General features: G+C 37.8%; 1 protein-coding gene across 11 annotated transcripts in view; it reads right to left on the bottom strand.

Annotated features, from left to right (window-relative positions):
- The window catches only part of LOC130705808 (leucine-rich repeat-containing protein 37A3-like), a 651,297-nt gene that overhangs the window by 631,994 nt on the left and 4,897 nt on the right, over nucleotides 1–14,406 (bottom strand). For 4 of the 11 annotated variants that reach the window (XM_057535142.1, XM_057535144.1, XM_057535141.1 and 1 more), the window contains 3 exons: nucleotides 13,013–13,084; nucleotides 5,576–5,647; nucleotides 2,237–2,308 (listed from right to left, as the gene is read on the bottom strand). In XM_057535142.1, coding sequence (XP_057391125.1) covers nucleotides 2,237–2,308; nucleotides 5,576–5,647; nucleotides 13,013–13,084 — 216 coding nt within the window. Of the gene's footprint in view, nucleotides 1–1,524; nucleotides 1,606–2,236; nucleotides 2,309–5,575; nucleotides 5,648–13,012; nucleotides 13,085–14,406 lie in introns of all 11 variants that reach the window. The other 7 variants (XM_057535152.1, XM_057535151.1, XM_057535146.1 and 4 more) reach the window with 6 other exon arrangements.

Raw genomic sequence — 14,406 nt, forward strand, 5'->3', positions numbered from 1 at the left:
GCCTCTTCCATTACAAATCTTTTCTAACCGACCACCCATTGTCTACTTCATCACCCCCCTCCTCACCTTGTTACCCTGCTGCACAGATGCTAGAATGGCTCTCATATATGTTTTCCCATCAACATCCATCTTTCTCCTTCCAGGATGAAAGCTTCTTGGGGACAAAGTCCCTGCCCTATGCGTCTTTGTATCCCCAGCACTTAGTACAGTGCTGACACACAGTGGGCATGGCACTCAGTGAATGTTTTTGAATGAGTTCATTAATTTTTAAATTGTGATTTATTTATTTATTTATTTATTTCCACAAGGTATTTTCCTGTGTTGCCTACATGACTATAGTGAAACTCTGATTCTTATAAGGAACTCTTGGTGTTATAGGATGTTTAGGAAACGAGGTGAGTTTAAGACGTCGTATTGACGCTACTAAAACCTCCTGGTGAAGGGACCTCATGAGCCTGCTCTCCGGTGTGCTGGCAAAAGAAAAACTGACCCTCGGTGCTCTCTCCCCAAGGTAGGCATCAGCACACTAACAAGGAAAAGGAAGGAGGCCGCTAAAGATAGGCATCTGCAGGAATTGCTAATCCAGCTCCAGACACAGCCTCAGCACCTTCATTAACCCAAAATGAACTGTGTGAAACTGGATTTCTGAACCACAAGACAGGTAAGAGAGTCTTTTCCAAAGCCAGGTGTAGAAGAGCTCTTTACCTTGAGTCTAAAATCGCCTTCGGGCCATTGAACGTACCTACTCTCATTTCCTTGTGCCATGAGAAATCACAGAATTTTTGAGCTGAAAGGGTGTAAAACCCACACTCCTTACTGAAGAGTAGTCAGCAAAGAAAGTATATTGAATTAGGCTACAGCAATGTATTTTCTTTGTATTTCTCACACTACAGCTGAACACAAACAACGTCTTTTTCCACACCTCAAAGCTTCCTATTGGCCACAGATAATCCACTTCAGAGATATATGCTGTTTGAAAAATAATGTTCTGGGTGGCTGGGGAGAGCCCTGTGGTGGGCGTTCAGGAATTCTTTCCGCTTTACCATTTAAAAGAGCTAGTAATGGTTGGGGAAGCACCCACACCTTTTGCTCGCTGACGAATTCGGTGCTAAACTTAGCTCTTTGCAGCTCTGTGTTGCATACATTTTAAGCAGTTAGGAACTTTGCACATGAGCAGGAATCAAAGTGAAATTCAAAAGTGGAACTTCATGGACCATTCGCATATTGGAGAGACATCAGTGGGATTCCATGACAATGCTAATTTGAGTGTTTTTGCTTGGTGCCTTTTATTGCCCGTGCCAAAGATCAGTACTATGGAAAGCAGAGCGTTTCATATATATGAGTTAAACAAGTCTCTTGGCCTCTTTGTGCCTTAGTTTCCTCATTTGAAAAAAAAAAAAAAAAAAAATGGCTCTCAAGACATACTTTCCAGAATTCATACTGGGCTTACACCCAGCTAACCAATAACTGCATGATGCTTTTACACACAGTTTTTTACACGTATTCATCTTCGATTTCACTTACAACTTGTGTAAAAACTGCATTCCATGCCAGGCTTGAAACGTTCCAAAGCTCAGTTCTGTGAGTAAATTGCAACTAAGATTTCTACAAAAAAAGACACAAGCAAAAGAAGAAGAAAAATATATATTCTTTCAGAACATTTATCCTTTGGCAATAATTCTAATTTATATATGATGAAACATAACAACACTACTCCCTCCATACACTAAAGAAATCTCACTGTGGAAGACATTATGATTTATACTTTCATGATTATATATGTGGTGCATTAGATACAAAATAGTAAATGCTCATTAAATACTTGTGTTAAGTGATCTTTATTTCTCTAGAAAGGCAGCACTATTGACATTTTGGGCTGGATAATTCTTTGCTGTGGGAGGCTCTCCTGTACACTGTTGGATGTTTAGTAGCATCTCTGGCCTCTGTCCACTAGATGCCAGTAGCATATACAGTTCTGACGAGCAAAAATGTCTCCAGACACTACCAAATGTCACCTGCGTGCAAAATCACCCTGGTTGAGAACCACTGCTCTATAATGATTCACTCTGATCTGTGTAATAATTCTCACACTAATCTTTGCTAGAGACAAAAAGGATTGGCTACAGAATTTTAGCAGTAATTTTAATCATATTTCAAAATGAGTAACAAATTAATTTTATAAAAAATTAAGCTTTACAAAAATTCCAAATATAATGAAGTTATACTTGTAACTTACATAAACTGCAAAAAAGGTAGTGGTTCAAATGTACGTCTTTCGATAGACTGTATTTTATTGCAGGATAAATCTCTAGGAAAAGTAAAAGGAAAATATTGCCTCAATTAGCTATTAGATATCTAATTAGTAGGAATAACTAGTAGACTTTAGAATGATAATAATAAATAAGAAGCTTTGGTCTAAACTCCAAACCTTAGGAATTATTACTTGAACCTTCCAGAGCCCCTAACCCTGCCTTCACCTCCCTTAAGAGTCTCACCTTCAGGATCTTCATAAATTAAATATACAACTATGGATCTTGATAGATTTTGGAGGTAATCTTTCCCAAGAGCAGAAGCATTGATGAGATTCCACCTTTCGTGGTCTCACCAAATTCTGGATTATGAGCTCAAAGTTTTTATCTCTATAATCATTATAATTTCCAATATTAAAAGGAATATTCTTATATTTACACACCTCCCAGTATAGTTCTGTTTTTCTAGGTCAATTCATTACCAGAAGAAATAAAAGATACCCTTTCACACAACTTGAAAGGAAGTTACTTCTCTCATTAATATGTAACTTTAATTCAGTATTACACTTTCTATCATATTGACTTTTATTCGAAAATACCTACTCTTGACTATAGCTGACTATCTTATTTCCATTGATTCCAGCTTAGTCTCTCATTTCACCTGGATGGGTATAACTGTCTTCTGACTGGTGTTTCCATCTCTACCCTCTCCCTTTCTAAGCCATCCTCCACGCAATCACCAGATTAACTCTCCGGAAGTGGTTCTCAAATACCAGCATCACTTGTGAACTTACTGAAGATACAAATACTCAGCCCTACTCTGGACCTCTTGAATCAGTAACTATGGGGGTGGAGCCTGTGTTTTCACAAGCCCTCCAAGTGGTTGGTTCTGTTGCAGGCTAAAGCTTGTCCTAAAGCACTGCTGTGGTAACATGGTAGCTTGACATGTTATCCTTGGCTTGGCCTCCAAAGCCCTAGATGATCTGGCTCTAATCTCCTACTCTTCCCACTTGTACTCTACAGGTACTCAGAGTATTTTTCCTGTGTTTTGCCTTTCTCCCACTTTCCTTTTGCAAGCTTATTCTTCCCAAGTTGTCTGTCATTGATACCCAATGGCCCTTCGAGGTCCCGTTTAAACAGCATTGCTCTAGTAACATCTTCCCGGATCCAATTTGAAGTCTTTTTTCCCTCTTTTGTGCTCCAATACCAACTTATAGCTCTCATTGCCCATATTCACTTCTTTCTTTAAATATAGCTATTTTTGCAACCCATGTCCTCTGAGCATAAACTCCTTCAAAGTATGGACTAAATCCTGCTTATGTGCATCGTCTATCATGTTTAAAGCCAACGTGTGGACATAAAGCAAACTCAAATATTTATAAAATCAACAAATAGCTGGGGAGTGGATAGAAGGAGGAAATGACTGTTTTAAAAGAAATGTAGTTTTATGACTTCATGGTGCCTCCACAGCACTTTGTCATTATGGTTTGAGCTTATATGTTTATTTTCCCTGTGAGATCATGAGTTGCTAAAAGGAGTCCTGTCTTACCCATCTTCGTGTTTACAACACTAGGCATAGTGCTGATTAGCATATTCTTTTTTCCGCTTTTTTATTGATTGGCTTTTTTTTTTTTTTAAAGAATGAGAGTACTTACGCTAACCTGAAATAATCAGATTATAAAGTATTACATAGTAGAAGTAATGAAGGGCCTATTCCACTGTGCAGTTATCTTATTTGTTTTTCTCCAAACTGTGTAAGGTTTGGAGCCCAGATGGCAGAGAAGAGACTAATATAAAGGTGATAGCCCCTTAAGGCTTGGAAGGTCTGATAATTAAAAGAACTATTTTTAGGGTCATGTGAGGCTCTTTATACCCACTTCCCTTAATTCTTTTATATTTGCAAGAAGAATCTATTTGCTAAAGAGGATCATTAATTGGCTTAATAAGGATTAATGACATACACAGCTTTGGATGCCATGGACAAAGGACAAAAACTGAGCTTTTATAGCAAAAAACACAGTTATCTCCTTATCCCTAAATAAAGGAAATACGAGGCAAGCATTTCCTCTTTGATAAAGAAGCTAGAGAGGGAATTCCCTGGCGGTCCAGGGGTTAGGACTCGGCGCTTCCACTGCTGGGGACCTGGGTTCAATCCCTGGTCAGGGAACTAAGATCCCGCAAGTCGTGTGGCGTGGCCCAAAAAACAAAACAAACAAACAAACAAAAAACAGAAAAAAAAAAGGCTGGAGAGATTTTTGTTAGGGGCATTTCTGATATGCTTATTTAGTGTAAACATTTCTAAATATACCACTTAACCATCATCTTAAACATTCTTAATATTGGTATCACAATTCCTGCATCGAAATCCTTAACAACAGTTTGTTCTTTTGGTAACTTAATGTGTTCTTGACAATACTGATTTTATTTTTAAGATTTTTTTTTTTTTTGATGTGGGCCATTTTTAAAGTCTTTATTGAATTTGTTACAATATTGCTTCTTTTTTTTTATGCTTTGGTTTTTTGGCCATGAGGCATGTGGGATCTTAGCTCCCTGACCAGGGATCGAACCCGCACCCCCTGCACTGGAAGGCAAAGTCTTAACCACTAGACCACCAGGGAAGTCCCTTGACAATACTGTTTACATACTTCATCTACTTAAATATTTAATATTTAAATGTTAATTTAATTTAGATTAAATTATCAAAGTTATGAGTTAATGGCATTCATATTAATGTAAGTGTTCTATATTTTCTTGTCCTGTAGGGGACAATTTGAGGTTAACTTTAATTCCTCTCATTTCACTAAACCAACTTTTTCAAACCTTTTCTGTGAAGACCAGATAAGTAAATATTTTAGGCTTTGCAGGCCACATACAGTCTCTGTCACATATTTTTCTTCGTGTCTTTTTTTTCTCGTTTACAGCCCTTTAAAAAATCACTTTTAACTTATGGACTGTATAAAAACGGACTGTGGGCCAGATTTGATCCATAGGTCATAAACAAAATATAAATACAGATGGAGAGTATATGAACACTTATATAACAAGGTTCATATGGGAGTCTATAATTGCTCAGACCTCATTACCACTTTTCCTCTACAACTAAAGTGTGTTTTTCTATCTATACCTTGTCTATATAATGAAAAAATTAAAAATGAATAGGAGATATATAGTGCTAGTGATGGGCTGGGACCCTACACAGACTTAAAGAATTGTAGAATTTTATTGCTAGGAGAAACTGAAGAGATTATCTAACTTGAACCCCTTAATTATTTTATAGATAATCTACTTTATAGATAAGAACTCATAAATAAATATGATTAACTTACAAATATCGGAGGGATAGCAAGCCTTCAAAGGAGTCCTTATGTATTTCAGTCAAATAATTTTCACTGAGAATTCTGAAAAATGAAAAGGTTATTTCTGGATCAAACTGCAAAATAACTACAACTATGTACTACATAGGACTAACTCCTATATGTGGAGGAAAGCTGGGTAGTGGTGCCACCTAAATAACCTAATTCTTATCTAATTTAGGGATGGTGATTTCTGCTCTGTTTTCATTTAAACCTTCTTTTCACGTCCTCCTTTCTGTCCATCTCTCTCCATCACGCACGTGCACGTGTGCGCACACACACACACACACCCACACACACCCACGCCCCACCCACTCTTCCCACCAAATCATATAGTTAATGCCTACTCTCTAGATCACGAAGTCTCTGTTAGAACCCAGCTCTGGGTGGCACCAACGTTGCAGAGCTGCCCTTCCCTCCTCTCTTTCCCCAAACCTTATTGGGAAGTCCCACACACAACTGTATCAGGGCAAATGAAGCCATCTGATTTTTTCCCGCATTAAAAATTTTTTGAAAACTAAAATGTGCATAAAATATACATAACTGTTCAATAATTCAATTGAACAACTGTTCAACTGTTTAATAATTACAAAACAGACCCCCACGTAATACCATTCATGTCAGGAAAGAATCCTGCCAGCATCCCAGAAGACCCCGTGTGCCCTTTTCCAATCACAACCCTCTCTCTGACTTCCTAGAGGGAACCACTATCCTGACTTTAATAATAATTTCCTTGCTTTTTAAATGTAGTTTTGCCTTTTCTCTATCAGCCATAAACAACACAGTTTAGTCTTGCTTCTTCTTGAACTTTATATAAGTGGAATCATATTATATGTATTATTTTCCACATTGCTTCTTTCATTCAACATTATTTTGTAAAATTATTTTGTTTTTGCCTGTAGTATGTAGTGTTGCATGTCCAACTACATGAGGCTTCTGAGTATTTGAAAGTGGCTAATGTGACTGAGATGAATTTTATTTTTTACTGCTATTCTTGTCTGCTTACATTCTTTTTATGTATGTATGTATGTATGTATGTATGTATGTATGTATGTATGTATGGCTTTGTTGGGTCTTCGTTTCTGTGCGAGGGCTCTCTCCAGTTGTGGCAAGCGGAGGTCACTCTTCATCGCGGTGCGCGGGCCTCTCACTATCTCGGCCTCTCGTTGCCGAGCACAGGCTCCAGACGCACAGGCTCAGTAATTGTGGCTCACGGGCCGAGTTGCTCTGCGGCATGTGGGATCCTCCCAGACCAGGGCTCGAACCCGCGTCCCCTGCATTGGCACGCAGACTCTCAACCACTGCGCCACCAGGGAAGCCCTGAATTTTTAATTTAATTAATTTCAATTATTTTAAAATTAAAATTTTAAAAACTGATACTCAATGTAATTATTGGAAAATGTTTATGTTAGCAACAATTTGCATATGTGATACTACATTTTTGACTGTAAATTTTATGAAATCTCAATACCGATCAAGTATTTGTAAGAAAATTTAGCAACCAAATTGTGATTTCAAAGAGTTAGTATGGGAAAGAAAATATAGATTCTCTCATTAATTTTTAGATTGATTACATGTAGATATGATAACACTTTGGATATTTTTAAATACTTAGTATGAAAAAAACATAGAATATCTTATTAATAATGTATATAATGATTACATGTTAAAATGAAAATATTTTGTAAATAAGGGTTAAGTAAAAGATATTAACATTTATTTCATCCGTTTCATTTTACTTGTGTTTTTAAGTGGCAACCAGAAAATTTAAGATTACTTATGTGGCTTGCGTTATGTTTCTGATGAAGTGTATGACTTCTAAGTACGATTATACCACACTTTATTCATTCAACTGTTGGTGTATACTGAGATTTTTCTAGTTTTTATTTATTAAAAACAATACTGCTGGGCTTCCCTGGTGGCGCAGTGGCTGGGAGTCTGCCTGCCAATGCAGGGGACGCGGGTTCGAGCCCTGGTCTGGGAGGATCCCACATGCCACGGAGCGACTGGGCCCGTGAGCCACAATTGCTGAGCCTGCGCGTCTGGAGCCTGTGCTCCGCAACAAGAGAGGCCGCAATAGTGAGAGGCCCGCGCACCGCGATGAAGAGTGGCCCCCGCTTGCCGCAACTGGAGAAAGCCCTCGCACAGAAACGAAGACCCAACTCAGCCATAAATAAATAAATAAATAAATAAATAAATAAATAAATAAATATTTAAACAAAAACAATACTACTTTGAACATTCTTGTATTTGTATCCTGATACATATTTGCCCGAGTTTGTCTAGGATGTAATAGGGATACAAAATTGTTTCCTAAGAAGTTGTGCTATTTCAAGTTGGCAGATTGAAACATGTCAAGTCTCCACCCCTTCAACTTCCACCAAAATCCCTAAGAATGACATAACTAGAATCCCTAGAAAAGATATAACTTAAGAATCACAACCTTAGCTCAATGCGTGGGAGCAGCTCCACAAATGCTCCCCTACCAGAAACGTCCTGGAGCTACTACAGGGCGATCAGTTGGAAGAGTGCGGTAGGAGCAGCCTACAGCTCACATCAACCCCACATCTTTCCCCCTTGATCCAGGCAGCAAAAGGTGTCTTCCTCTAGGCAGGAGCAATTGGTGTTAGAAAGGGGGCAAGGTCTCAGAACCCTGGAAGAAAGGTATGCACTCCCTGACTAGCCACCAGAAGTCACCTTCCACCTCTGCCTTATTCTCAGGGGAACCCATTGGGAGTAATAAGCCCCAACAGCTCATTTCACTTCTCCCCTAAAGCTGGGAAACAAACGTAGTAGAATCTCAACTACAAAGATGAATTACACTCAGGAAGGACCAAACAATGTGAGAAAGCCAACTCCATTAAGGACAGAAAACAAAAACAAACATAAGAGCTTATAGCCAATGAATCAGAGTTAACAAAGCACAAGAGGACCTTAGGATAGCACAGTTATTACCCTCAGACAGATGTAAGCAGATAGTGCATCCATTAATCAACTCAAGAATATACAAATGAAAAGTGTTGGCAATAATAAAAAATCTCAGTATATGAGAAGCAGAAATGACAGTTAAAAAATAAATTAGGAAACTGAGAGATCCAGCCAATGACTTCTCCAGAATGCAGAATGAAGGGAGCAGGAACGATTCACAGTCAAGCCTGACGCCTGGGTCTGCCAGAGGAATGTTAAGCCCTTTGCTTCCGCTGGTCTCACGATAAAGACTAGGAACATGCTGCGGGGAGGAGGGGGTGGTGTCTTGCACCTGTTTCTTATATCTGATAAGCAGGAAGGCACATAGCCAGTATCCCAAGAGTGGAGTGAGGGAGTAGTAGAGAGAGCCAGTACAGAAGAAACTCTATAAGACGTCAAAGGTAGGTTTCTCTTGCCTGGAAGAATCCCCTTCCTTGCAGGTGATATTAACAGTGGTACGTCCTTCAGGAGCCTTGGGGATCTGAGCACAGGCTATGTTGCCTTGTGAAACTATTTCCACTGAGTTCTGCATTTAAAACCTTCTGCTTTTCACTCACAGTGTCTCTTGGTCACATATTTATATTAATTCCATCTCATAGCTTAATTCCAGCTCATAAATTAATTCTTTACTCATAGCTTATGAGAATTAAAATATTACTACCTGGAAACTCTGCAACTCAGTTATTAAGGTGGTTCATATTATACAGAATATAGTCACACACATTTTTAAAAGATCACTAAAACAAAAACACAAAAGACTTCAATTCCCACAAAGGACTCTTGGAGCCCTGAGCATGCTTCACAGACCCTGACCTCAATTTGAAATTCACCATGTTAGAAGGAATCGCAGTGATTGTCAGAATACATGTTAGGGGGAATGGTCAACAGGTGGTGCTAAGACTGATTGTTTTCTCACCTCTAAGTAGTGGTTTCACATTTCCATGGAAATGATCCAAAAAGAAAAAAACCAAATCAATATGTCCAACGACATTTATGGTAACCCTTTTCATACCTGCAAAGGTAGGAAAAAGCTCTACCTCCCCATATCGCATAACCAAACTGTATGTATATACCATAAATGATATACAAACGTCACAGGAAATGATGGTATATGAAAAAAAGCTACACAAAAGTGGAACTCACATATACTGATTGTAACTTTGAACGTTGACAAGGATTCAGGAAGTACAGCAAAGAGATGGGGGCTGATCCTCCACTCCTTATGGCACTGTCTTCTCTGATTGGCTGATGCCCATACCAGACTGGTTAGAGTTTGAATATCATGGTAGGACAGGGGGTAACCAAACAGTATGTATTTCAAATTAATGGGGTTTCTTTCTGTGAAGTTGTTTGGATGACAGGATGGTAGAAATTTTAAAAATAACAACGGTAAATTCAGCCTAGAAGTAAAGTTTAGACTGAGAATGAGTCAGTCACCAAAAAATTACCCAAAAAGGAGCTTCAAATAAGCAATAACTCAATAACTGAAATAAAATACATTAATCTGTAGAACTCCAAATATTCATTTTGACGGAGGAAAAAATTTTTAAACTATGGGGAATCAGAGTTAGAGCCAGATCTAAAACTTTCTCACACCATGAAAATATCAAAACCAGGCATGAAGTAACATTTAAGAAAGATCCATGTCTAACTTCTGACCAGGGTTCTGGTCTACGGCAATCTTCTGAATTTCACATTCATTCTTGATTCTGTATTATTGACAATTATCCTTCTCTCCACCTCTGTAGCTTCTAGGAAATTGAGAGGGCTCAGGGTTTGTTTGTTTGATTGATTTAACTATATATATAATGCAAACAATTGGCCTTTCTGGAACTGATTTACTCTGCTTCCCCTGCTTTCTTTCTCTCCAAAGTACTTAGCAATGCTTGAAATTATACCTATCTATTTATTATACTTATATACTTATTTTTATATACTTGTAAACCCCCTGAGAACTGGGATACTTGGGCTGTTTCATTCTTGGGCCTGTAACCCTAGCATGTAAAACAGTTCCTGGCATATAGTAGATACTCAAAAAATATTTACTGAATGAATTCAGAAAGTGACAAGTTATCAACTATCAGATACCTTTACTTAAAACAAATTATCCATTTATCGTCACTCATGAGGATAAGTACAGGAAAAGAAATGTCTTTCTTCTCCCCTACATTTGTGACTCAATCTTTTGAGACAAGAATCCTTCGAGAATTTCAGAAAAGCAATGGTTCTTTTCCCTAAAAAACTGCACTTTCTTGAACCCACGCAAAAGTGTGCATGCAATTTCGACTTGTGGATCATCCTTTTAGGGCAGAGGTCTGTGAATAGAGAGGACTGAATCCAGAGTGCCAAACTTGGATGGGAAATAAAATTACATCTCAGTTTTCACAAATCTCTAACTAAAATCAGCACTTCCTTCCATTATGAATGTAGGCAACGAACCACAGTAGATCAGCAGTATAGTTAATTTGGTCCCCAACAGAAATCACAGGTCATTTCATATCACGTATATGCTGCAGATACCTCGAAATATCATTTATTCTCATCACTACCCTGGAGTTATAATATTTATTAGACCTACCACTATATCTTGTTATTTAATGTGTTAAGAGAAGCATATTTATTACTGTTTCACTAATTTTAAAAATATTCTGAAAACTATTTCAATATAGTTGGTTTCCTTTGTTTTTCTATATAGATTGACTTATTATACATTATAAAACATTATCCCAAGAACATAAGCTTCTGCAGCTTGCCAAAGAGGTATACACGGGGGAGCAGGAGGTATAAAGAAATTCTGCTTTGGGGAAACACTGACCTCAAGTTAGGAACCTCTGCTTATAAGGTAGAAACCTCAAGCTGACTTAGACATCTTCAAACCTTACCAGACTCATGTTACAGTGTATCGCCTCCCAAACACATGCTTTTTAAAAATTAAGTTTTTAATTTCAATTTATTTTTTAAAAATATGTCATATATACTCACATCTCAAAATTCCAAAAATATGTAGCACACAATTCAAACTTTTTCTCTTACCTCTGTCCCTCAGTCTACCACCCCCCTCCACTCCCAGAGGAAATTAAGTTATCTATTTCTTGTGCCAAATGACTTTCATTTTTCTTACAAGTTTGGGAAATAAAATCTCCAAGTTAGATACTACCACAGGAAATATAAACTACATATACTATTTACGAAATCTGTAAATTAAAACAAATTGCCTGGTTCTAGCATTTTTTTCCTTACCAGTAAGATATCCGACTAAGGGGGCATCTCTTTAAGGGTGGTCATAATACTTGTTTTTAGATTGAATGTTATGTCTTTTATTATTAATTCAGAAGTCATTTATGACTTGTCTATTCAAATTGAACTAAGGATATGACCACAGACTGTCATGAAAAATTACTTTGAATGTTTTTTTCCAAAATCACTTATGGATCTAAACTGACTTTTTCTACAAATCAATAAAAAAAAATAGTAACAGAAAAATGGGCAAAGGACAGACAATTCAGAGATGAAATACAAATGTTCAGTAAACATATAAAGATATTTAAGTTCACAAGTAATACGAAAAATTCAAATTCAGATGGGACCCCTTTTATTCACCCGTCAGATTAGCAAAAAAAAAAGGGGAGACTATCCAGTGTTGGTAGGGTGTGGGGAAATGAATGTCATCACAGCAGGATGACTGGAGTATAAGCTGGCACAACTTTTTCGAGGGCAATTAAAATTTTATATCTAAATAGCCTTCACCCCAACAATCCCATTTCTAGATAACTATTCTATAGAAATAAATGACCAGGCTCACAAAAATGCATGTACAAGGATATTCATTGCAGCAATGCAAGTAACAAGAAGACTGGACATAATCTAAACATCCTTCAATAGGGGCATTATTAAACTGTGATACATTCATACTATGGAATACTATGCAGGAGTTTAAATGAATGGGGTAACCCTCTATGTACTGGGAAGGAAAGAAATCTAAGACATATCATGAAACGAAGGAATCAAGTTGCAGGATGTTACTTACGTAAAAAAAGGTAAGAAAAACACACAAACCTATTTTGCTATCTGTAAGTATGTATGTACTCAAACGTATGGAAAAGAGTCTGCAAGGATTAATACTAAACTCAAAGTAGTGGGTGGGGGATTAGGGCACAAGGAGGGTTTTCACTATACCTGTTATTTCATTGTTATCTATCGAGAATATGATCATGTATTACTTGCATAATGGAAAGTAAGTTTAAATTGTCTCTTACTGATTTTAAAGAGGTCCTGCCGAATTTAATTTTTAAAATAAACACAGAATTTCAATCATCAGGTTGCTTTGGGATATGGAAGGGGAAATACCTTTTCTCACAGGTATTGACCTCAAAATTCTGGACCAAGAAGGATCTTACAATGCAGTTAACTTTTTGTATTCGTATTTGGGGAGAGTATACTCACAGCTTCTCAGTCCAGCGGTATGCCTTCCATATACTTTCATCAATGTAAGAAATAGAGTTTCCTTGGAAATTTCTGTGAAGAAACACAGTTCATATCCTTGAATAGGTAGGAAAAGAATGTAGAGAATAAGGAAAAGAATCATGGCCACCGCGTGGGGAATATTCAAATGCAGAAAAGACCAGCTTTCTAATTCCCACAGCTTATCAGCTTCCCGGTGTGCACAATTAATAAAAACATACTGTGAGGCCACTGGCACAAACAATGAGGCATCTCCTCAGAACCTGAACTTCCTATCTGTCCAATTTCTTGGATACATGATGCCAATTACTTTTTTTCCACAATCACTTATGTGTCTAAAATGACTCCTGCAAATCAATGAGAAAACTGGCAAACATTTATCAATATCAGCAAATGAATATAAAGAAATCCTATGCTAGGCAACACCAAAGCTTTGGCTCAGTGCCCTCAGAATCTGTCCAGGTGTTAGAAGGATACGGGCAATTAGAAATTAGAGGGACTAATACGAAAATATCTCTTAAGCATATTGCATAGGGAAAAGCACGAGTTACTGAGCAAGGAGTAAAGTTATTACCTCATTAGGGGAACAAAATGCAAAGGAAAGAGCTCGGAAGGAAGGACACACATCAAAACAGTAACAGGAGTTACCTTATTGGTGGTAGGGAAGGTGGGGTGGAATCTTCACATTTTATCCTATATACTTCTGTGACATTTCTTTTTTTAAACAGTGAGAATGTATCCATGAATTAGACATGTTTAAGAGAAGCTGTTAAACGCCTGAGGTTCAGTTTGAACCACTAACTCAGTGGATGACGTTGAATCTTTAGCTTTAGCTTTGTCCTCTTCCCTCAGCAACAATGTACCTGTTCAGTTTATATGCACATTTTTCACGCGAGTCAGAAATAAGTCAAAACGGATACCTGTCTGCCCATCTGCCTGAGGGACATTTCCACTCAAACAGAGCCTTCTGGTTGCTTTATGCTCACCAATAAAAGATGCCTAAGACTGAACTCATCTCCCTCAAACTGACTCTGCTTGCCAACTGCTGGATTTCCACCTGTTATACCACCATCATTCTGCCCATCAACACATGTGATTTGTCTCTTTCCTGTACTACAATCCCCCAACTCTAGTCAATTACTACATCTTGTCAGTTTTTCCTCTGTAGCACTCTCAGGATTTTCTTTCTACTTCCATCACAACCACTCTAATTTGGCCCCTTCTCACTTTACTCCTAGATTTTGCTAAAGCATTCTATTTGGACTCCCTGAATCAAGCTTTCCTCTCTAGATCGCTCTACATATGAAATCTAAAATCAGCCTCTTGTTTTAATCATTTGTCTCTCTTGCTTGAAAACTTGCATGGCTCCCCATATC

Source organism: Balaenoptera acutorostrata, chromosome 20 (assembly GCF_949987535.1).
Source record: "Balaenoptera acutorostrata chromosome 20, mBalAcu1.1, whole genome shotgun sequence".
Taxonomy (NCBI): Eukaryota; Metazoa; Chordata; class Mammalia; order Artiodactyla; family Balaenopteridae; genus Balaenoptera; species Balaenoptera acutorostrata.